The 25779-nt window shown below is 43.1% G+C and overlaps 1 protein-coding gene across 10 annotated transcripts in view; it reads right to left on the bottom strand.

Moving 5' to 3' along the window:
- The window catches only part of LOC137634335 (kinase D-interacting substrate of 220 kDa B-like), an 860646-nt gene that overhangs the window by 12791 nt on the left and 822076 nt on the right, over nt 1-25779 (bottom strand). For all 10 annotated transcript variants that reach the window (XM_068366729.1, XM_068366726.1, XM_068366728.1 and 7 more), the window contains one exon: nt 234-366. In XM_068366729.1, coding sequence (XP_068222830.1) covers nt 234-366 — 133 coding nt within the window. The remainder of the gene's footprint in view (nt 1-233; nt 367-25779) is intronic.

Here is a 25779-nt window from a genome sequence, read left to right as displayed (position 1 = left end):
AACTAAGTAGTGCCAATAATTGTATTAATTATTATTCTTGGCAAATTGATATTAAGGAAGACAGCTGATCAGGCGTTTGTTTGTCCTTGCACTTCAACTTAGTTTCTGCCTTTTTAGTCGTTTCAAGTTTTCTAGTTCTTCACTACATATCACCACAAAACATTTCAAGTCTCTCCTCTTGTTTTTCATTAGACTCATATTGAAAAGTCAATTTAGTAATTGATTAAACTAACCTGAGGGTATGGTTTGAAGGTGTGAAGGTGTAGAGGGCATTACAACTTTCTCTTGTTCCTCAACGACATCCTCAAAAGCTTCTTCATTCAAGGTTTGCAACGCACCAAAGATCATCTGCTCCTCCATAGTCACCTGGTACATTGATTTTATATTTAGTTAATTGGATTGTGCTTTGAACTACTGAACTATATTTCATTAACTGTAAAACAAACAATGTGGTGATATAGTTTACTCAACAGGATCTAAATTCCTGTTAAGTTTTGAAATTGTAAATTAACTATAGTTTTAATTAATATTATATAATTTAGCGAAGTTTGAAACTAAATTCAACGGTAAATTATCGCTAAAGTCAAAATAAAGTCTAATTGATACTTACAATATTTACAAATAACAGTAAATTAATACGATTGTGAAGCCTATTAAAAACACCAGGAACTGTACACTGTAACAAGTGCAATACTAAATTAAAACTTTACAATCAGTCACATTTATATATCATGCAAAATTATATCCTGAAAGGGTGTTGAGTTATTAACCTATGTAGAGAATAATTCTTTTAAGCATTTTATTAAAAAAAAAATTCTTACACATATATTTGACATAGCATGCCAAATTAAATAAGACTACAAAATTTACCGGTCATTGTGAGTAAAATTAGTTATAAACAGAGTACTATTTTAAAGTTTCTGGAATTCATGTGTTATACATTCTTAAATTCAAATCATCTTCGTCCAAGAAAAAAAAAAAATGCTAGACCCCTTCTCTTTTTTTCCTGGAAAAACGTGCTTGCAAAGAGAACAGGCGTCTAAACCTGTGTCCTTCCTACCCTCTGCCATTTCCTTAAATTATACACAGGAAAGAATAAATACTCGACTTTCCAGAGGATGAAGATGCTGGAGATTGCATTATTAATATTCCCGTAATCCGTAACGAACACCGGGAAAAGGTTGGGAGCGCACTTAGCTTAAATGCAACAGAGAAAGGAATGGCGGCCGGTAGTAGTGCGGATAGGAGGTCCACCAGGTACCTAGATAAAGGCTCCCCTATCGTTCGCCACTCTTCCCCCTCAAAGAATTAAATCTATTCGGTGTGAAGATTGCTATGTGTCGTATCTAAAAATACGTCCTCTGATATTATGCGATATCCTTAAAATTATATCATGGATAAATCGTGCCAGGAGTTAGAATTCTGGAAACCTTCGGTTAATTCTCTGGGAGTATCACTGCAGCAAATATCCCTTAGAAAGCTACCTAAAGGAACCTTCCATCAGGACGACATGGCTATCTCGCTTTGCTCAAAATCTGTTTTTCTTATTGTTGTATCCTCGGCCAGATGTATAGATAAATTTATGCTACTTTGCTGAAGTTCGACTTTAGTTCGTATCTTATTTGCTGCCTTTTTAGGAATAGTAGAGGCATGTCTTCCAAATATGTAAAGCTGAGATTTTGTACAGATTCCAGTCTTACGAAAAATTACATACATTTTCCTGAAACCAGAGCTGAAAATAGGGAAGCTAAACGAAAGGAAAATTTCCCGTGTCTCCCCTTTCCTTCAGATGATTTAAAATGTATCTATGATTTAAAAGGGATTTTAGATCTGAATTTAATGACTTCGTAAACAGTAAGATCAGGAATATTTTTTTTTTTCATTGCGTATATCAGAACTTTCTTTATTGCCAGAACATGAGTTATTAAAGTTTCAAATACTTTACGTGAGCTTAATACTCCTTTTATGAATCTGGCTATGCTAGCCTCCTTTGCAGAGCATGTGCCAGTTCCTGCTAATGTTCTTTCTCGGAACAGATCTTCCCAGTTGTCTACTCAAACCTTGTACCTGTTTTGCACTAGTCAGTTGATGTTAACCCTTTTAAAATAATGAAAGTTTCTCACATCTCTTCGTTAAAGGAATTCTTCACTTGTTATTCAAAATATCTTGGAGAAAAAGGGAATTGATTCAGTTACCAAAACTATTGACCAAACTATATGCCAACAACTTTCCTCTGATGTTAAGCTCTTGTAATAGCGAAATACCGGCAGAATGGTGTTTAATGCTAGCACATTAGTCAATGAGGGCTATTTGTTTAACTCAAAGAATGGATTAGTATATAGATTTGATGTTGACAATGAAAGTATTGTAGGAGGTTTAGGGCTCTCTGAAAGCTAGTTTTTCAACTCAAAGAATGGATTAATATATGGATTTGATATTGACAATGAAAGTATTGTAGGATGTTTAAGGCTCCTTGCTATTTGAGTCTACTAACTTCATTACGTCAACAGATGGTAAAAAGAATATGCCTGGCATACAGTACAGCAAACCGTTAGAATTGCGTAACTTTTTTTAATATCATGTGCTGGTAAGGGTATGGATCCTCATGTTTAGGTAGCTTATCACCTTCCCTGGTAATCTCCAAAATAAAGGAAGATTAAGTTACACCTGTAATCTAGATAGTTAATGAACAACATGATAAATCAGATTTACAGTCCGTTCAGGCATTTTCCTTACATATTGGATAAGAAATTCAGGACATTCCTTTTCAAAATTAGATAATAAGATTTTGGAGTTGTAGCTGATAATCAAATTAAAAGAAGAAACTACATCTACTCAGTCTAAAGTATCCGCTCTAATGACATCTCTCTTTACTGTTTTCATTCCAAATTTCCTCCCCAAAAATGAAAGCTAGAGTTAATGTAATTTTGAAAAGGCTATAATTGAATCAACCTTGAGTTTCCCTTTGGCCAATGCCTTACCCTTAAATTCCTAAAGATTTAATGTTTATGATATAGTTGATTCACTGCCTTATATTGAATTATTCCTTGATTTATTGATTGAGCCTTTTGAATAGTTTCTTGTAATGATTGGCAAATTTACATTACATCCTAAAAAATTCAAGGGTAGTTTGAAGGTTTGAGTGTGAACCTATTATGCATTTCAGGGACGGTAAAAGCACCATTTAATGCAAATATCTAAATGAATCGTTGGATCAATAAGGTTTTTCCGCACACTACCTTTAACCCTTTGATGCTTATGCCCTTACAAAAGTCGGGGTGAGGTACAGCGCACGGCCTTCATCAAAAAATGGTGTTCACAAACAAAAGTTTATTTTTTGTTTCTTTAAATCGGTATGTTCAAACATTAACAAATTGAGGCTTAGGCTTCTAGTGTGTTGCATAAAATCGTAATTTTTTTACGAGAGCTTAAATTGGCATATAAAAAAAGCATAGCTATAAAGCGTCCACATGGAGAACAAAGCACATAAAAAAATAGTTTTTCCCCCGTAAAACAAAACAAAAATAATTCTCTATCACAGTTCTTACAATGACTGCATGCCAGCAAACACAAAACAAAAATATATACAGTATAAGCAAAAATTACATGCAATTATACACAAAGTCAAATACAAAACTAGGTTATGTGGGACACAAAGACTGGGCAAACAGGGTAATTTTCTCCCACGAAATTAATTTCTTTTCTCGTCTTTATATTTACTATGTAACGCCATGTTATTCATAACACAGTTGAAATAAAATTAACTATAAATTCAGGAAATATTACGGCAAAAGAAAATGCTTAAAATATGTTAAAAGAATAGGTCCCACTGGAGATTAGCATAGGCCTGCCACGTATGCACTGCCACTACCCGTTTCCTTTTAGGCTCCACATGTCCCTCAACTGTCTACCATCTTGTGGTGTGAGTTTAGTTTCCTTGAGTAACGCGCATATTTACACTGAATTTTCTCCCGAAAATAAGTTGAAATGCATAGTAATAATTTGTTAGTCGATTTTACCGTTGACATCATATATAGGCTAAGTCTTTGGTAGTTTTGAAGTCAGACATAAGTTTTGCTAAAGGATAATGTCTGATTCTTCTTCAGAACTAACAAAATTGTATTGTATTCTTTAAAAAAAAGAGAATAATTAGTTCTCATTTATCATAATGCTTGGAAATTTCTATTTCAAAAACTTTACCAATGTTCATCAGCTTTTCATCTGAAGAGATCCATTCACCTATGATAGGTACAAAACTGTTCTCAACACTCTCATTTAACCACTTTTTTTTGGCTCAAGCCATGTCTTCCTGATGGAAGGTTCCTTTAGGCAGCTTTCTAAGGGATATTTGGCTACAGTGATACTCCCAGAGAATTGACCATAGGTCTCCAGAATTCTAACTCCTGGTGCGAGTATCCTTAAAATTTCTCTTAAGGATATCGCAAAATATCGGGACGTATATCTTGATACGACACATGGCAATCTTCACCCCGAATAGCGTTTTCGCTTCGAGGGGGAAGAGTGGCGAAACTGAAGGGGAGCCGTTATCAAGGTTACCCTTCCTCCCGTACTATTACAAGGTTCCAAGATGGCACTCATTCCTTGTAGCATTGAACATGGTGCTACAGATATAGAAGTTTTGGGAGGGATCATTCCTAAGCCTTTTCTTAGAAAAGGAGTGCGGGTACATCAGGACGACATGGCCATCTCACCCAAAAATAGAGTTTTGGGCTCAAGCCATGTCGTCCTGATGGAAGTTTACCAGAGAATTACTTGAAAGTATTGTATCTGTGGATTTGTGTAAGTGCCTTAATCTTGGGATAATTTTATATGGTCATCCAGACCATTGAGAAATATGACGTTACCGTTATACGTCATTATCACTAATCATGGAACAATGTTAGAGCTTCCTGCCCCCAGCAGTGAAGTGTCATGCTAGACAGTAAAAAAGTCTCAAGGTTTTTATATGTAGGAACAAATATAAGTATTAACTAGATCTATTTGTTTCTATTAGTACAATAATTTTAAGTTTTACTCAGGGAAATAAGTAAAAGAACTCTGGCTACATTTATTGTGCTATTTGCGGGGCAAAATAAGACGCAATTACACTCTTTTTATTCATTTATTTAGGCTAAATGAGTAAATGGGATAACAAGCGTAAAATTCTCTGGGAGTATCACTGTAGCCAAATATCCCTTAGAAAGCTGCCTAAAGGAACCTTCCATCAGGACGACATGGCCATCTCACCCAAAAATAGATTTTTCGCTTCGCTTCAAAATCCGTTAAGTAACCCCCACCTCTGTGTAGAGATCCCCCTTGGTTAAACTTGTGGCTCCATTTGTTACCAATATTCTCTATTTTGTGGTTGGTCATATCATTGACAAAATATGACTCCTTTTGTTACCCTCACTCCTTTTCTGCTTTGTTTTGTTGTGATTTTTTTTTAGAAGTTTCCTCTAATATTTGGGTTTGGTTATTAGTACATTATAAATGTACATTACAAGCGGGCTTTAGAAGAGGCTACTCCACAATTGACCATCTACAAACAGTAAACCAAATCATTGAGAAAACAAATGAATATAAGATACCACTAGTAGTAGCACTTGTAGATTACACCAAAGCATTTGACTCGGTTGAAACTGAGGAGGTCATGTCAGCGCTGGAAGAACAGGGAGTTGACTCAGTTTACATTAATGTACTCTGTCACATCTATGACCATGCAACATCATTTATTCGCCTCCACAAGGACTCTGAACCATTCCAACTCAAGAGAGGTGTCAGACAAGGTGACACTAGCTCACCCAAACTGTTTACTGCCTGCCTGGAGAGAGCTTTCCAACAACTCAACTGGCAAGAAAAAGGAATAAAAATAGATGGAGAATATCTAAGTCACCTAAGATTTGCTGATGACATCATTATCATTGCTCACACCAAAGAAGAGCTTCAACATATGCTCACCGAGCTAAATGAAGCAAGCAAATCAATTGGCCTCCACATGAACTTCCAAAAGACCAAAGTCATGAGCAATAAATATACTGAAAATGCAGATGACATACTTGAAATTGAAAACCAACAAATTGAGGAGGTGGACCACTACATCTACCTAGGACAACGAATCTCTCTACATGACGCCTGTAAAGAGAGCGGAATAAAAAGAAGAATAACCCTCGGTTGGCAAGCGTTTGGAAGAGCCAGTACAGTGTTAAAAAATAAGAAGATTCCTATCATCTTAAAAAGGAAAGTCTATGATCAGTGTATCCTCCCCACTGTCACCTATGGGGCCGAAACTTGGAATCTAACAAAAAAGCTTTCCCTTAAATTACGAACAATGCAGAGGGCACATGAGAGAATTATGCTAAATCTAACATGGAAGGATAGAAAAACAGCTAAATGGATACGTCAAAAAACTAAAGTTATGGATATCCTTGAAACCATTAGCAAGCTCAAATGGAACTGGGCGGGGCACATTGCCAGGATGACAGACAACCGGTGGACATCACGAACAACCTTCTGGACACCCCGAGGATACACAAGAAACCGAGGAAGAAAAAAAACCCGCTGGCGAGATGACCAACATAAGCAACAGTGGCACAGAATAGCTTGCAATAGAAATCTGTGGAGGAACCTGGGGAAGGCCTACATCCAACAAAGGACTTTTGAAGGCTGAAATGATGATGATGATGATGATGATGATGATGACATTATAAATAGTCAGCTATGTCTAATTTTTTAAGTAAAATTCTGCTCAGTATGCAATGTGATAAGTCTCTATAAGAAGGATTTAAACCAACACACTCAGTATACCAGTGCAGAGCTAAGGAATGCTCCCTTGTAGATAGGTGTGAGCAATGTGAGTCTTATAAATCAGAGCTGGGAATGAAAGCTTATTTTAGTGATGTGCAATCCAGAAATGATTATGTAGCGCACACCTCTTTTAGCACGGCGTGTAATAGCAAATGCATCAGGATATCTACATCCATTTACGGTTGGTTAAGATTGGTTAGCTTGTGAATGCCAGGCTAGATCATACTTAAAAGATTCAGTGGAAAATTTTTGAAGGAATGAGAAATGATGTGACGGCCTTAATAGGTTAGGTAATTTTATGAAGATATTAAAGCCACGTTTCTCTGTGCCATCTACCTCTAATCAGGATTCATCCCAAACTATGTGGGTCAAAGTCCCAGGCCCTTCAGCCCAGGGATCTTTTTTAATGTTCCTTTACCCAAGAGATTGATATCAGGGCAGATGGAGTCTATTAATACAGTTTATTCAGTTTCTGATTATTATTATTATTATTATTATTATAATTATTATTATTGTTAATATTATTATTATTATTTTTGGGCTCGAGCCATGTCGTCCTGATGGAGGTTCCCTTCGGCTGCTTCCTACTGTATAATATTTCTGCGAGTGATATTACAAGAGAATTACCGTAAGGTATCACGGGGTTCTATTCCCCGGAACGACTATCCGAAGATATCGTGTATAATCAGGGACGTATCCGAAGATAACCATAGATATTTGCACCCTAATAGACTTTACCCAGTCTAATCCACTAAGGGGAAGGATAAGTAAGGAGCCGTTACATATCCTCTCACCTTACTGTGCCCTTGTACGTCTCTGGCGCCTTATTCCATTCCTTTGTCCTAGCTTCAATCTACTGCTGTGTTGTTTTGTTGTGCGCTCTTTATGAGCTTATTTTGAAGATTTTCCTCATATGATGGCTTCCTCTTCATCGTCTAAGTTGAGTACCAACCTTTCTTTGCAGTTTGCTTTAGCTGTAAATGTTTTGGATCCCTTCGGGGAAAGTTATTTAGCTTTTACGATGAGGGAGCCGGAGCGCTCCGAATCCAGCTTGCTTGGGCATCTGGTTTCGTACCTGATCGGCCTTATTTTTCGTGTCCACTTTATTTATTGAGTAAGTTTCACGTTAGCTAGTAGCTGTTTAGCATTGCGATGCTTTGGGCTCTATTTTATGTTTGCATTTACATTGCATTTTTCTATTTTATGTTTTTGTTGGTGCGTGTCAGTTTCGGTTAGCCAAGCCTAGAGAGCGGTACTTTTCAGTTGAAGACGGACTCGCCGATGTCGTTAAGTCTGTCTTACCGGACTCGTCGACAGTGGCTTTTCCCTTAGTTGTTTATTTACCTCAGTTTTACTAGTTTATTAAGTTATTTTGCCCACTTGTTTGCGATTTTTCAGTATTTTAGACCGTTTAGGCACTTGGCGGCCATCATGCTGCAATCATTTGTGATTTCCCGGGCTAGGTATGCGGAGTTTTTTGGAGCTCCCCTTTGCGAAGGGTGATCTCGTTTAGTTGGTATGCTGACTTTATGTACTGCCGTTCCTTTTAGCCTTTGGGATTTCTCCTTTGACTTGCCGCATCCAGGCCTAGCCTATCCTTCGACAGCGTATCCGTTGGTCCGCCATGCTACATTCGTTCATGATTTCTCATGCTGGGTTCTTACAGCTCTTTCGAGTTTCCCTTTGCGAAGGGTGAGCTCTAAATGTTGGTCCGCTGACATTATTGTTCTGCCGTTTCCTAGCCTCTGGGATTTTTAGATCGAGTAGCATCATTTACTTAGTTATTAATTTTAGTTACTTATAATGGGCATTCTACCCCATGCCGTTACCTCTCTCTCTGTGGTTGGTCTTTCCGGCACTGACATTGACCTCAAAATTGTTTTATAATGCTGTTTTTGCAATTGTGGTTAGTGAGGGCTAGTTCCCTCTGGGTTTTGGCCCTCCAGAGCCGTCAGCATACTTCTCCTTGCGGAGTGAGTTGTTAGACTGACGGCGGTGCCGGTACCTACGGCCTTGTCGTCTCCTACTGCATACCTTACTTTTATACCTGTAATAGTGATGCGTCACTATTTACGGTGGTGCCGCTTTTTGTGTCACTGCCTTCCCATACGGCATTACCCAAAAATAGATTTTTCCCACGTCAAAATCTGTTTAATACTATTATTATTATTATTATTATTATTATTATTATTATTATTATTATTATTATTACTTGCTAAGCTACAACCCTAGTTGGAAAAGCAGGATGCTATAAGCCCAGGGGCCCCTACAGGGAAAATAGCCCAGTGAGGAAAGGAAAGGAAATATAAAATATTTTAAAAACAGTAACAACATTAAAATGAATATTTCCTATATAAACTATAAAGGGATTTTGATGAAGGAAAAATCTATTTCTGGGCGAGAGACCTGTGCCACCCAGTGAAATGCTCCTCTAGCATCATTTCTAAGGTATATAACTGCTAAATAATACCAGAGAAAAAATTGCATAGGAATGCTAGGTGTGAACCCAGCTCGCTCACCTGAAAGGTGTCGGTATAAGAAATACGGGCGTGAAAATCACATGCAGAGGTCTCGTACCAATTAGATATCTCCTCGTCAACATCCCCCAAACCAAGAGGAGCCGTCCCAAGTCCACCACAGACCGTCGCTACCAACAAGCCCACCCACGCCAATGACGTCACTCCTCATTTAGCATCGCTCTCGATAGTTGCTGTGATTTTTTCGCTGTGCTTTTTTTTTATTTTTACACCCTTTCTGCTCATGATGTCGGATTTTCAAGCTTCCTCATTGAAGTTAAGTACCAGACTTATGTTCTCTGAGCTTTCGGAGAAATCAGATAGGATAGTGTGCCTGACTGTACCCACAAGTAAGAGAACTCTTACCCAAGACAGTGGAAGACCAAGGTACAGAGGCTATGGCACTACCCAAGACTAGAGAACAATGGTTTGATTGTAGAGTGTCCTCCTAGAAGAGCTGCTTACCAAAGCTAAAGAGTCCCTTCTACCCTTACCAAGAGGAAAGTAGCCACTGAACAATTACATACAGTGCAGTAGTTAACCCCATGGGTGAAGAAGTATTGATTGGTAATCTCAGTGTTGTCAAGTGCATGAGGATCTGTAAAGAGTAGGCCAGACTATTCGGTGTATCTGTAGGCAAAGGGAAAGAACCATAACCAGAGAGAAGGATCCAACGTAGTGTTGTCTGGCCAGATAAAGGACCCCATAACACTCTAGTGGTAGTATCTCAATGGGCAGCTGTAGCCCTGTCCCTTGTGAGAATCAAGTGCAAGGTGAGATTTTTATTTTAGGGAATGTGATATTATCTAGTGAGCCAATCCTTAAAATAGACTTTCACTTTGCTGTGGAGGTAGGATTCAAGTCATGTAATGCTTATGTTGCTGAAGCTCCTAGATTTTAGCAACTGTAGCTACACAAAATGAGGTGGCTTAGCCTGAATATTCAGTGGGCTTCCATGGATGTGCTTACGTTCACAGAGAGGGTGACGATTTCCCTCGTTTTAGAGCCTAAGGGGAATTAGTGTCATTTATTAGTTAGTACTGGTGTTTTTGCATATGGCAAGCCAGACCACATTGAAGTAATTATCCATCATAAAAGATAAAATAGAATCTGTTTTGGAGAGTTTATGGTAATAACCAGGTTTAATTTTTCGTCCTAATTTTCCCATTTTGATACCACTTGTAATGTTAAAGACAATAGCTACCTATCACAAAGGAAACCGGCCTAATTTCAATCTAGATTTTTATTCCATTGGTTAGACAAAGAATTCATGGTTTAATCTGGGCCTAGGCCAAACTTTAGAAAATAGTCCCTTCTTAGATTTGATTTTGGCCGTATTGTATCATACCTTGGGGGATTACAAACAGTTCAGTTTTACAATGGTGAGGGAAAGAGGATATTGACAGACTTCCTCAAGTGTGGTCAAGGCCTTATCTGATAATTTGGTCAAGTTGTCTCAAGCCTATGGTGACTACATATTGAAAAGAGGGAACCATATAGGCATATTCTCTTTTATGAGTAGATGGGTCTCCAGGGTACAGAAACATTCCATTTTGCCTATACCTCTGTTAGGTTCGATCTTGGAGAAGGATAGGTTACAACAGGTTATGCAAAAGTTTCCTCCCAAAGATCCCAAAGACAGTTCGAGAAGATGTCTCAAGTATTGAGAGCAAATATGTCATCCCCTTCTTTGATGTTTGCTACATCAACATTATCTCATGACCTTGTGCTTCCAAATACTGATTATAATCTTTTTTATTACTAGCTAAGCTACAATACTAGTTGGAAAAGCAGGATGCTATAAGTCCAAGGGCTCCAATGGGTAAAATAGTCTAGGGAGGAAAGGAAATAACACGGAAATACATATGGCCTATATGAACTATGACCAGAGACTATGTCTGCCGGTTCATCATAAAAACATTTGCTACAAGTTTGAACTTCTGATGTTCCACAGATTCAATGTCCTGATTTTGAAGATAATTCCACAATCTTCTCACTGCTAAAATAAGACTTTTAAAATACTGTGTCGTGTTAAGTCTTATGACATATGCAAGATTGTTAGAACTCTACCTAGTACTATGTACTGGATGGTACAGTCTGGAAAGACCTGAAGATGCATACTTCCAGATCCCAATCCATCTGTCTTCCAGGAAGTAAGATTTATGTTAGACCAGAAGCATTACCAGTTCAAGGTGCTGTGTTTCGGTCTTTTCATAGTACTCCATGTCTCTACTAGAGTGTTCACCCTAGTGTCATCTTGGACTCACAGAGTCGGCATCTCGTCTCTTAAGATTCTTGGACGACCGGCTGATTCTGGCAGACTCAGAGGCAGTCCTTCTTCGCCACCGAGATGAGCTTCTAATGTTTTGCCAAGATCTGGGGATTGTGGTAAACCTTGAGAAGTCTCACCTGCTTCCCTCTCAAGAACTAGTATACCTGGGCATGCGAATAGACACTATAAGGCACAAAGCTTTCCCATCAAATGAAAGGATTCAGAGGCTGAGGGAAGTAGCACAGACCTTCCTAAGGTGAGAAGAGCTCCCAGCACAGAGCTGGCTTTGCCTACTCGGTCACCTCTCCTCTTTGGCCCGATTAGTTCCCAACAGTCGCTTCAGGATGAGATTCCTGCAGTGGCGCCTGAAATCCCAATGGAATCACTCCACCGATTCCAGGGATTGTCTAGTCCGCATAGGACAAGAGGAACGGTCGGATCTCAGATGGTGGCTGGCAGATCCAAACCTTTGCAAAGGGGTCGATCTTCTCGTTCCTCCCCTGGAATTGATGCTCTTTGCAGATGCATCAGAAGAAGGGTGGGGGCCCCACTTGCTGCACCACAACATCTTCGGCCAATGTGCCGAATCAGAAAGGTACCAGCACATAAATCTCTTGGAGATGAGGGCAGCCTTTCTTGCCCTCCAAGAGTTCCACCAATTCATGGCGGAGCACTCTGTGGTATTGATGAGCGACAATACCACGGTAGTTGCTTACTTGAACAAGCAAGCTGGTACCTTTTTGCAGCAGCTCTGCCATCTAGCAGTAGAGATACTCGGATGGGCAGAAGACCTTTCGGTGACCCTATCGACTTGCTTCATTCCAGGCGAACAGAATGTGCTGGCAGATAATCTGAGCAGAGCGACTCTGATAGTGGGCACCGATGGTCTTTGAATCCTCTAGTAGCCAACAAAGTCCTGACTTTGTGAGGTTCCTCGACAGTGGATCTGTTCGCAACCTCACTGAACTTAGGGCTCCCGTTATACTGCTCCTCAGTCCCGGATCCCCAAGCTCTTTGGCAAGATATTTTCCAACAACGGTGGGTAAACCTGGACATGTAGGCATTTCCCCCATTCTGTCTGATGAGAAAATTCCTCAACCAGGTCCTAGTAAGCAGCAATCTACGAATGACTCTAATAGCTCCGCTATGGCACCATGCAGAGTGGTTCTCGGACCTCCTGCAACTCCTCACGGAGATCCTGAGAGAACTCCCTCCATGGCACGACCTGCTCAAACTACTTCATGCCAACATTTACCACAGAGCTGTAGCTTTGCTTCGACTTCACGCTTAGAGACTGTCCAGCACTTCCTCATACAGAGAAGCTTTTTGCAACGAGTTGCTGAAAGAATGGCTGGACACCTCAGATGATCCCTAGAGAAAGTCTACTGGGTAAAGTGGTCAGTTTTCTGTGGTTTGTGTCGTGGAAGGAGTATCTCTCCCCTCGATGCCTCTGTTCCAACTATAGCGGACTCCCTTGTACACCTTCAGGAAGAAATGCTTCTCGGTTTCGGCAGTCAGAGGCTACTGCTTAGCCTTGAGTCTCGCCTTTAAACAGAAAGGAGTAGATATTTCCTCCTCCTCGGAACTTTATTTACTCATACGTAGTTACGAGCTTACTTGTCCCCAGTTGGAACTTAGACCTCCTCCTTTGAATGTGGTTCAGGTCATTGGGTCTCTGAAGGGCCCAACTAACGAACCATTACGCCATGCTTCAGATCGCCACCTCACGTGGAAGAAGGTGTTCCTACTCGCTTTGGCCTCGGCCAAGAGAGTTGGCGAACTGCATGATCATCTCCTGACGTTTCCCATTCTAGGTGATGGGGAGAAGTAATCCTCAGCTACGTCCCTGAGTTCATTGCCAAGACTCAAAATCCGGGTTTTTTGAGTTTGGCCCATTCCAGATAGAGAGTCTTCGTTCTGTAACCGAAGATCCAGACTAACTGTTACTCTGTCCAGGGAGGAGTCTGAGGTGTTACTTAAAAAGAATGTTACTTGAAAAGAATGGCAGCAGCTCGCCCCCTTGTGCAAGCGCTTTTCATTAGCACGGGGAAGGTCAAGAGGAGGGTCACAAGCTCTCAATTCAGCCCCTCCCCGGTCCAAATGACCCAGAGCTCATGAGGGAGGGCATTACAAAGTCCCTGGCCTTCTAGAAAAACTACTCTGTGGTGCAGGTACTGCTAGCGGGCATGTGGAAACGTCAAACTACCTTCACCGCCCACTATCTTACAGACCTAACCCACAGGAACGTGGAGACTTTTTCCATTGGTATTGTGGTGGCTGCACAAGTGGTCTAATGCCTCAAGCTCCTGGATGGACCAGTAGCAGAGTTTTGAGGGCTGAGGTTACCTGGGTTAGTCTGGGGTAAATGAGTAAGAATGACTGGCTCCTTTCTTCCTTTCACCTTCTCCCCTACCTGGGGAAAACTGGTCCACAAGCCTCTCTGCAGGTAAGATTCATTTTCCTTGTGTCTCTTAAGTATAGTAATAATACTTTGTTACGTCCCCAATACCTCTTAGAGGGAGGGTATTGGGTAAATCTTAAGAACTCTAGGTACTGTACCCGAGTTCCTACGTTAAAGACAAGCCACATTGCTAGGTGCACTCGCACACAAGCTTCTACAGGCCGCTATCAGTGCATTACCCTATATCGGCACTTGATTTTAGCGAGGTTAGAGTTCCTACTACTATCGGTCTCATATCGAAGTAGAGAGAACCCCGGATTATAGACAAGGCCAGTTGGTGAGGACTTCCTCCCTCCTAAGAGTAAATCACCCATATAAATAGCAGAGGGTTTGTATTTGCCCTGAAACAAATTACAAATTTGGAAGTAATTTGTATTTTTTCTAGCATACAAACCTGGAGCTATTTATACAAATTGGCCACCACCTTGTCCCCCAAGAAGTCCTTCCAGAAAGCAAAGTGGTTACTTAGCCGATAGGTACAAGTGAACTGGGTACCCGGTCTACCCCACCCCACCCACTAACTAGCGGATGGGGTAGTTGTCCCTCACTAAAATTGTCTTGCCTCATCTTTCAGCTACGCCGAAAGTAATACCCCAATAAATAGCTTCAGGTTTGTATGCTAGGAAAACTACAAATTACTTCCAAATTTGTCATTTTTCCATTTAAAAGATAATTCAGATCAGGTGTTTGTTACTTATGTTTTATAAACTACCAAAACTCAGATGATGCATTTATTACTGACTTTCATGAACTACCAAGTCCAGTCAAAAGATAGGTTAGTACAGCTAGAATATGAGTAACGGGGTTAAATAAAATTTTTATCCAATGATTCCTTATTATGAAAACTAATCTAATTTTGATCAATAATATACAATTCGTTTTATTTCTCTTATTTTCTTGCTGTTTCGTTAAACTGTAAAATATCCTTTTCCTTTCCTTTAGACATGTATCTTTATACAACATGACAAATTCGTAGGTACAGTGATGCCTCAGCATACGAAAGTAATCCGTTCAGGATACGGTTTCGTATGCTGATTTTTTCGTATCCTGAGTCGCGTTTTACATGTAAATAGCCTAATCCATTCCAAGCCTTACGAAAAGACACCTTTTCTTTCATAAACACGCTAAACTGTAGTAATAAACATGCAGTGCAGCCATTTCTATCATTCAATAATTAACCCAACCGTTAAAAACAGCCTAATCCATTCCAGAAACCACCATGAGATTATTCAATAATGTAGTTATAGCCTAGTAATCCCCTCCAAGCCCTAAGAAAATGGTCCGTTTTCTTTACTACTGTATAAAAGTTACGGTACTGTATGTAAAGCATTTGGATCAGTGAAGGTGTATTGTTACCTGTACAGTACACCTAAATTAAGGGTTGATACCCTGAAAAAAAAGGTACTGTACTCTCGGCGACGAGTTAGGATCTCGTAAGCTTTTCGGATCCTGAAAATTTTTTCGTATACTGGGGCATAAAAATCTTTGTATCGCTTTTCGTACCCTGAATTTTTTGTAAGCAGAAACTTTTGTATCCAGAGTTATCACTGTAATTGTATTTTTCCTAACTATACAAACCTTAGCTATTTAATATGGGTTATTACTTTCGGCGTAGCTGAAATGACGAGCCATTAGAATTTTAACGAGGGTTTCCTACCACACCGCTAGTTAGCAGGGGTAGGGAGGGTAGCTTGCTACCCCCCCACAACCACACACACACACACACACACCTGTGCTTGAGCTCACTTTGCTTAGAGGTAGGACTTCAAGGGGGATAGGGCTGGCGGGCAAGTTTGATTAAATAGCTAATGTTTGTATAGTTAGGAAAAATACAGATTACTTACGAATTTGTCATTTGTTCCGTAACTGACATACAAACCACGCTATTTAATATGGGTGACTCACGCGTTAGGAAGGGTGGAAAGTCCCAGCCAGTACTGGCTTTTGGCTTTGCCCGGGGAATCGGTATCTGAGTGTGTCAGCACTCAACAATAAGGAGTCCCTGCACCTCGCTAGAACCTTGCTACTCAAGGGCTGCGGCCTACATAAGCTGTGTGTGAAGGTATGAAGTGTGACTCGTCCTAGGAAGTTGACCTGTAGTCCTTTAGATGGAAACTTTAGGCTAGGTCTCTCCCAATACCACCTCGTCAGGGTATGGGGACGTGACAGTATTAGCTTATTACTAGGAAATCAAGGAAACATGGTTTACCTGCAGTGGTTCGAGGTCAGCTGTGCAGAGAACCCAGGATGCTGCTTTGGCCAAGAGAGGGGAGGATGAAGAAAAGAATAAGGGCCAGACATACCTTTTCATTCATGCAGACTAAGACCGGGTAACAATGCCCTCAACCTTCTGCTACTTGTCCATTAAGGAGCCTGAGGTTTTAAACCAGCTGTTGTGCAGCCACCACAGGGCCGATAGAAAACGTATCGAGCCTCCTGTGGGTCACGTCTTGCAGGTAGTGGGCTGTGAAGGTCGTCTGACGCTTCCATACCCCAGCTTGTAGCACCTGCGTCACTGAAAAGTTTTTCTTGAAGGCCAGGGACGTAGCTACGCCCCTGACGTCATGTGCTCAAGGGCGACGTGATGGAGGAGGGTCTGGATTCAGGGACAGATGAATCACCCTACGAATCCATGCTGAGATGGTATTCTTGGTAACCCTCTTAGTCCTCCCAGTGCTCACAAACAATGCCTGCACCTGGGGACAAACTGCAGCCGTTCTTTTGAGATATAGCCTCAGACTCCTTACTGGGCACAGTAGGAGATGGTCTGGGACATCTGTTACAGAACGAAGACTCGAAATCTGGAAGGAGTCGAACCTAAGGTCCGACACTCCCGGATTCTGAGTCTTAGCAATAAACTCAGAGACGAATCTGAACGTTACCTCCCCCCATCCCCCTTGAATGGGCGATGTCATAAGAGAGACCATGAAGTTCACTGACTCGCATGGGCAAGGCCAAAGCTAGTACGAACACCGTCTTCCAAGTTAGGTGGCGATCTAAAGCCTGGCGTAATGGTTCGTAGGGAGGTCTCTTAAGAGACCTGAGAACTCGAACCACGTTCCATGGAGGAGGTCTCACTTCCGACTGAGGGCAGGTAAGTTCATAACTTCGTATGAGTAGGGAAAGTTCCAGCGAGGAAGGAATGTCCATTCCTTTGAGCCTGAAGGCTAGACTTAAGGCTGAGCGATAGCCTTTCACCGCTGAGACTGAAAGGCGCATTTCTTCCCGCAAATACACGAAGAACTCCGCTATTGCTGGAATAGTGGCATCGAGTGGAGAGATACCCCTTCCACGACACCAACCACAGAAGACTCCCCACTTTGCCTGGTAGACAGATGCGGATAACCTTCGCAGGTGTCCAGACATCCTGACCGTAACTTGTGGCGAAAATCCTCTCTCAGCGAGGAGATGCTGGATAGTCTCCAGGCGTGAAGTCGTAGCGAAGCTACGGCTTTGTGGAAGATGTTGGAGTGTGGTTGCTTGAGTAGCTCGTGTCGTGGAGGGAGTTTTCTCGGAAGTTCCGTTAGGAGTTGCAGAAGGTCCGGAAACCATTCCGCGGGAAGCCATAGCGGAGCTATAAGGGTCATCGAAAGATTGACCGATATTCTGGTCTTGTTGAGCACCTTCCTCATCAGACAGAACGGGTGAAAGGCGTATACGTCGATGTTGTCCCACCGTTGTTGGAAGGCATCTTGCCAGAGCGCCTTGGGATCCGGGACTGGGGAGCAGTACAGCGGAAGCTTGAAGTTCAGCGCTGTAGCGAACAGATCCACAGTCGGGGAACCCCACAAAGTCAAGACTTTGTTGGCTACTAGATGATCCAAAGACCACTCGGTATTCACTATCTGAGAGGCTCCTTGCTTGTTGATGTAAGCCACTACTGTGGTGTTGTCGCTCATCACCACCACAGAGTGACCCGCCAGGTATTGTTGGAACTGTTGAAGGGTCAGGAATACGGCCTTCATTTCTAGCAGATTTGTATAGAGGCACTTTTCTGATTCTGACCACTGGCGTCCAAAAACAGCATCAAATCCGGGGGGGAGGACGAGAAGATCCACTCCTCTTCGTAGGTTCTCGTCTGTCACCCACCACTGAAGGGCCGTCTGATCCGCAGGACCCATAGGGATCATGACGTCCAGGGAATCGTAACCCTGATTCCACCGAGACTTGAGTCGCCATTGGAGGGATCTCATCCCGAGGCGACCGTTGGGAACTAGACGAGCCAAGGATGAGAGGTGACCGAGGAGACGTAACTACGATTGGGCTGGAAGTTCTTCTCGTCTGAGGAAAGGACTTGCGACCCTCCTCAGCCTTGCTATCTGTCGTCTGATGGGAAGGCTTTGTGGAGATTAGTGTCTATGATCATGCCTAGATATACCAGTCTTTGAGTGGGAAGCAGAGAGGACTTCTCGAGATTTACCATGATCCCCAGATCTTGGCAAAGTCCCAGAAGTTTGTCTCGGTGTCGAAGAAGGGCCGACTCTGAGTCTGCTAGGATCAGCCAGTCGTCCAGATAACGGAGGAGACGGATGCCGATCCTGTGCCCACGACGATATTAGGGTGAACACTCTGGTGAAAACCTGTGGTGCTGTGGAGAGACCGAAACACAGCACCTTGAACTGGTACACCTTGTTGTCTAGGCTGAATCTTAAGTACTTCCTTGAAGACAGATGGACTGGGATCTTGAAGTACGCGTCCTTCAGGTCCAGTGTATACATGAAGTCTTGCGGTCTCACTGCAAGTCTGACCGTGTCTGCGGTCTCCATGCTGAACGGAGTTTGCTTGACAAACCTGTTCAGAGCTGAGAGGTCGATGACTGGTCTCCAGCTCCAGACGCCTTCTTTACAAGAAAGAGTCGACTGAAGAAGCCTGGGGACCCGTCGAGGACCTCTTGGAGAGTGCCCTTCTTCAACATGGTCTGGACTTCTGCCCGAAGGGCTTGCCCCCTTGCCGATCCCATGGCAAGGTAGCTCAACGACACTGGATCCGCTGTCGGGGGAGGTAGAGATGTGGTGAACGGGACGCGATATCCTTGACTGATTACGGAAATCGTCCAGGAATCGGCCCCGAGTTGCTGCCACCTATTTGCGCAACTTTGTAGGCATCCCCCCACTGGTGGACATGCAGGGGGACTGCCAATCCTAGCGTTTGCGGCCTCGGCCGCTCCCTCTAGGATTCGTGGTCTTGGTAGGACGTGGTTGCTGGGGTGCTGGAGGTTTATAGGGCTTCGATGTTAGAGCCCTATGTAGGAGAGAGTCCTGGTTGGACTTCCTCCACCTCTCAGCCGCCTGCTCCACATCCTTAGGCTCGAACAAGTTCTTCCCCATAACGGAAGAATGTCTGAGCCTGCTGATCTCGGTGTTGGGGACCTTTTGATGGAATCTCTCGGACACCGCATCTCGACGTTTCAAGATGGTATTAGCCCACAAGTTCGAGACTTGGTGACCTAGTAACTCGATCGTACGAGTGCCTGAGAGTAAAAAGGTCTCCATGGCCTTCCTGGTACTTTCTTTGGACAAGTCCTCTGAACGTAACAGGATGCCTAGGGACCCTAGCCAGCTGTCCAGCCACGAAATTGCCTGCAGGGCACACTTCGCTACCTTCTCCTGGCTAAGGATCTCCGTCGCCGAGAACGAGACCTGCCGGTTGGAGAGTCTCTCTAGAGGGACTCCCCTGTTAAGCTCTTCCAAAGAGTGGTGTAGGGGAAGAGCTAAACAAGTCTCCTCAACGATGTCAAAGTACCTCCTCTGTTGGACACGAGGAGGTGGGAGGAGTTTGTTGCCGGCGCTGGATCGGCTGGAAGACAATGATGACCTGGTCGTGCGTTGTCCTGCAGCCTCGCGCGTGGGGAGTGTGCTGGCGCTCGCGCAATGGGAAATGCCCTGGGTCGCGTGCGGGCGAGCGATGGCGCGCAGGGGCGCGGGCTGGAGAAAGCAGAGGGCGCGCTGAAGTATGGATAAGTGCTCGCGCGAGCGGGCGCGCAGAGTCCGGCCGAAGAGCCCGTGCGGGCAATAACGTTATGCGCACGCGCGCAGGAGACACATCCCTTGCGTGCGGGCGCGCATGAGAGCGCACATCCGGCTGTGGTGATGGGCGTGGGCGCGCAGGACACGCGTGCGCAACCTCGTGGGCTTGCGTTGGAGACTGTGCGCTGGCGAGGGATGGCGCGCAGGCAGGGACCGATGGCGCGTTGGCGATTGCTGGGACATTGGTGAGCGCTGGTGAGCACGGGAAGAAGTTAACTTCCCCACTGCGCACAGATCAGAAGATAGTGGGCGCGCAGGCGAGTGCTGGTGCGTAGGAGAACGAAGGCGCGCAGCAGGATGAGGGCGCGCAGGTGAGCGCTGGTGCGCTTTAACAGGAGCATCTCCTGCTGATGAGCGCTTGCGCGCAGGTGAGCGCTGGCGCGCAGGTGAGCATTGGCGCGCAGGGGAGACCTGGCGCATAAGGGACGTATGCACTAACTTGCGCATACGCCCTTGATGCCCCGAAGGGACCGTTGCCCGTTTTACAACGGGATGCGTTAGCGCCCACAGCGCGTCAGCAGCCAGGAACGGCGACGGCAGGTCAGCAGGTCTGACGGGTGGAAGGTCGGCGTGCCCTTTGTAAGGACGACCTTCCACCAAAGGAGATCGCGAACGATCTGCAGAGAGGTCCAGGGTTGTAGCTGGGAGAGTCTGAGAACGACGGCGAGGTTCCTCTGCGGCGGACTGCAGTGACAATGAACCAAAGAGGCGCCTCTCAACACCCTTGTGAGGTGAAGGAAGGCCTCTACGGCGAAGAGGAAGGCGGGCTTTACGCCTTATACGCCCTCTGGGGGCTGTGGGGTCAGCGGGCTGACCATCAGCAGTCCTCCGAAGAGGAGTCTCTGTGAGTGAATTCCCCCGAAGGGGAGAATCACCGGCAGGAGAGACCGTTGGACTTAGTTCCTCCCTCGAAGGATTTGCAGAGGAAGGATTTAAGCCTTCAGCTACATCAGGATCATCACGAGCAGAGGTTTAAGATAACTCATCGGAAGCCTCTGCCACGACAACTTCGTCGATAGACAGAGGATCAACCTCTGCTAAAGTCGGCGATTGTTTGACAGCGGCCCCCAACCTGATCATGTCAAACAAGGTTTCCTTGGAGGGCAAACCCTCAAGCCCCAAGGAAGTCCAAAGCTGAAACAAATCATCATTACAGTAGTTACAGGAATATTTAAATCCTCCCCAGGGGGAGGAGGAGGAGCTGCCTCGCTATGGGAGGCAACTCCCTCTCCCAAACCCTGAGATCGGGCAACAGAACTATGGCCTTTGCTACCACTCGATAGTTTCTCGGAAGAAACCGATCGAGTGGGAGCTTCGGAGGAGGGTTGGGCCACGGAAGAAGAGCCCTTGGGATTTTCTGCTTTCAAAGAAACCTTCGAAGGAGAAATATCCCGTCTGGACTTCTTCTTCCGACGCCGAGAAAACCTCTCCCACTGGGTGGTAGATCACTCCCTACACACTTTATTTCTATCACACCGCTGGCCCCTACAATAAGGACATAGGGTGTGAGGGTCCGTATCAACCGCCGACATATACGTGCCACAAGGGCGGTCAGGTAATCCAGGACACTTTCGCATAGCAGAGGCCAACTTCACGCACACCTGTCAAAGGAAAAGCAAAAAGCATTAACAATGGCTGTCACAGAAGGCAAGGGTGACAGCGGACACGTCCGACTACCACCCGAGCCGAGAGCAAAGTGAGATCAAGCACAGGTGTGTGTGTGTGGGTGGGGGGTGGGGGGTGGGGGGGGCTAGCAAGCTACCCTCCCTACCCCCGCTAACTAGCGGTGGGGTAGTAAACCCTTGTTAAAATTCTAATGGCTCGTCATTTCAGCTATGCCGAAAGTAATAACCCATATTAAATAGCGTGGTTTGTATGTCAGTTACGGAACAAACTAAAGTACTCATCTCTACTGTTTAGCCTATCTTACTTTTCTGGATAAAGTGTACAGTAGTTACATACTTTACCAGAACTGTGATGAAGTTTGTTTTTATTCAATCCTAATGGTCTTTTAAGATAAGCTTTTGAGTCGAATCTTTTCTCTTAAGCTTCGATTAATTCAGCTTCTTAACCTTCATGGTACCACAAAGGGGAGTGGGCTACATTATTCCAGAACTTTCTATAGACCCTTATGGGATCTTGTCACACATTTGAAATTCATAATAGAAGAGAGTCAGAACTGCTTATGCACTTCCTAGTTCTTTGACTTCAATTTCTGAAGTATCAGATTATGATCAACCTTTGTAATAGCTAATTATTATTGTTAATTAGAAATTGAAACACTAGTCAGAGCTGCTGATGTCTTTCCCGTTTCTGTGACTTATGTTTCAAATCCAAGAGTTTGCTATCAAAGTCTTGGCGCTGTAATTAATAGTTTTTAAAATAAGCCGTAAGATTTTTATAACTTGTACATTTAAGCAAGGTTTTTACGATAACAATGGCGCTTCTACTCTAGAAGATTGGTCTTCTGACCTTGTTCTGCCTGCATATTTGTAAAAAAAATACAATTGCAAATGTTAGCGCTATTACTGTACTTTCAAAACTGTGGTAGATAGAATGAATATTATTAGATGCTCTCCCCATAGCACTTATAACGTAGGCAATTTTCATAAATCAAATAATTTTGAAAATTATAAGAGACATAAACATTCTAATAATAATAGTACTCAAGCTTTATCAGTATGGTTTCTAAGGATTTATGAGAATGGTAAGAGAACTTGAGGGGTAGATATGATTCAAAGGTAGAATCTTCTCTTATATGTACAACGAGAGCTGGGACAAGCTAGGTGTAGGGAGAGAGAAGTGGCGCGAAGCAAGCCCAGTACGAAGGAGCGCAGGCTAGTTGAAATCATCGCGCTGCGAGAGGATTTTATTGCAAATATTTAATTGTTTATTTAATAGGTATTGCAGTTCTGTATAGCAAGGGCTGACTGTAATAGAATTGCTGCTACCTCTCTTAATTTCTTGAAAAATTTATCAATGGAAAATGTATTATTATTATTATTACTTGCTAAGCTACAACCCCAATTGGGAAAGCAGGATTCTACAAGCCCAGGGGCTCCAACAGAGAAAGTAGCCCCGTGAGGAAAGGAAACAAAGAAAAATAAAAAATTTCAAGAAGAGTAACTTCAAAATAAAGATCTATAAATAAACTATAAAAACTTAAACAACAAAACAAGTGGAAGAGAAATAAGATAGGACAGTGTATCTTAGTGTACCCTCAAGCAAGAGAACTCTAACCCAAGACAGTGGAAGACCATGGTACAGAGTCTATGGCACTACCCAAGATTAGAGAACAATGGTTTGAGTGTCCTTCTACTAGAAGAGCTGTATACCAAAGCTGAAGAGTCTCTTTTACCCTTACCAAGAGAAAAGTGGCCACTGAACAATTACAGTGCAGTAACCCCTTGGGTGAAGAAGAATTGTATGGTAATCTCAGTACTGTCAAGTGTATGAGGAAAGAGGAGAATATGTAAAGAATAGGCCAGACTATTCGGTGTATGTGTCGGAAAAGGGGAAATTAACTGTAACGAGAGAGAAGGATCCAATGTAGTACTGTCTGGCCAGTCAAAGGATCCAATAACCCTAGTGGTAGTATCTCAACAGGCGACTGGTGCCCTGGCCAACCTACTACTAGCCACAACTGATGCATACACCAAATGTTTGTTCCAAAGATTATTTGATAAAGGCTTAGTTTTGTCATCATCATTATCATCTCTTATGCCTATTGACGTAAAGGGCCTCGGTTAGATCTTGCCAGTCATCTCTATCTTGTGTTTTTAAATAACTACTTCTCTATTCATCATCTACTTCATGCTTCATAGTCCTCAGCCATGTATTCTTGGGTCTTCCAACTCTTCTAGTGCCTTTTGGAGCCCAGTTAAAAGTTTGGTGAACTAATCTCTTTTGGAGAGTGCAAAGAGCATGCCCAAACCATCTCTATCTACCCCTCACCATAATCTCATCCACAATGGGACTCGATTAATCCCTCTTATAGTTTCATTTCTAATCCTGTCTTTCCATTTACCTTCCAATATTCTTCTGAGGTCTTTGTTCTCAAATCTACAAAATCTGTTGAATATTGTTTTATTGTCATACCAAGACCTGTGCCATTTGTAGGTATTAGGTTGGCCAAGGCACCAACCATCTGTTGAGAAACTACCATTAGAGTGTTATGGGGTCTTTTGGCTGGCCAAACAGTACTACATTGGATCCTTCTCTCTAGTTACGGTTCATTTTCCCTTTGCCTATATACACTGAATAGTCTGGCCTATTCTTTACATATTCTACTGTGTCCTCATACACCTGACAACACAGATTACCAAATAATTCTTCTTCACTCAAGGGGTTACTGCACTGTAATTGTTCAGTGGCCACTTTCCTTTTGGTAAGGGTAGAAGATACTCTTTAACTATGGTAAGCAGCTCTTCTAGGAGAAGGACACTCCAAAATCAAATCATTGTTCTCTAGTCTTGGGTAGTGCGATAACCTCTGTACCATGGTCTTCCACTGCCTTGGCTTAGAGTTCTCTTGCTTGAGGGTACACTTGAGCACACACTTCTATCTTCCTCTTGTTTTGTTAAAGTTTTTATAGTTTATACTGTATACTGTAGAAGATTTTTGGGCTCGGCATATCGTCCTGATGGAAGGTTCCTTTAGGTAGCTTTCTAAGGGATATTTGCTACAGTGATACTCACAGAGAATTAACCATAGGTCTCCGGAATTCTAACTCGTGGCGCGAGTATCCTTAATATAGCTTTAAGGATATTGTATAATATCAGGGGACGTATTTTTGGATACGACACATAGCAATCTTTACCCCGAATAGATTCAACTCTTTGAGGGGGAAGAGTGGCAAACGAAAGGGGAGCCGTTATCAAGGTATCCGGTGGACCTCCTCTCCGTATTACTAAGGGCCATCATTCCTTTGTCTGTAGAATTTAAGCTAAGTGCGCTCCCACGCTTTTCCCGGTGTTTGTTACGGATTTTTGGAATATTATCATGCAATTTCAAGCATCTTCATCCTCTAGAGTGTTGAGTATCTAATCTTTCCTGTGTATAATTTTAGGCACCCTTCTCATAGTTAAAGTTGTATAATTTAAGTGTGCTTGGTTGAGCGTAGCCGACGCCAGAGGCGGCCATTTTGAGACCACTGTGGCACGTCATAAATGCATTTTATTTAGTCAGTAGTGCGATACTCCCGGTATTTAGCTATAAAAATTTTACCTAGTTAGGCAAATTATACTAGTGAAGATATTGCATACAATTTAATTATTCCTCTTCTGATATGTAACTTTACTTTTCGTATACGCCAAGGACCCCGGTGGTACCAACCTTGGCTGCGGTCCCCACTGGAGTTAGGCTAGCCTAACTCGTTATGTATACGTTATTAAAGTAATTCCCAATGTTTAACCTCATCTTAATTCGGATGGGGACATACAGTATATCCTCTAGAATTTATGGATAAGGTTTGATATTTTTCTCTTATAGAAAAGAGGCTAAACCCTTCCTCTCTCCCTTAGCCGCTGCCATTACAAGCGGCAAACCCGATCTTTCGTCATCGCCGTTGAGTAGTAAACTCTGGCTTGACTTAGCTAGTCTTACACCGTCTGCCTTCTTTGCCGCCGAGTATCCCGGCTTTGAAGTAAGATGGTAGCTCAGGGTGTACTGTCTTGCCGCCGACAGGGGAATCTTTGCTCC

Source organism: Palaemon carinicauda, chromosome 44 (assembly GCF_036898095.1).
Source record: "Palaemon carinicauda isolate YSFRI2023 chromosome 44, ASM3689809v2, whole genome shotgun sequence".
Classification (NCBI taxonomy): Eukaryota; Metazoa; Arthropoda; class Malacostraca; order Decapoda; family Palaemonidae; genus Palaemon; species Palaemon carinicauda.
This window is presented reverse-complemented; position numbering and strand designations above follow the sequence as displayed.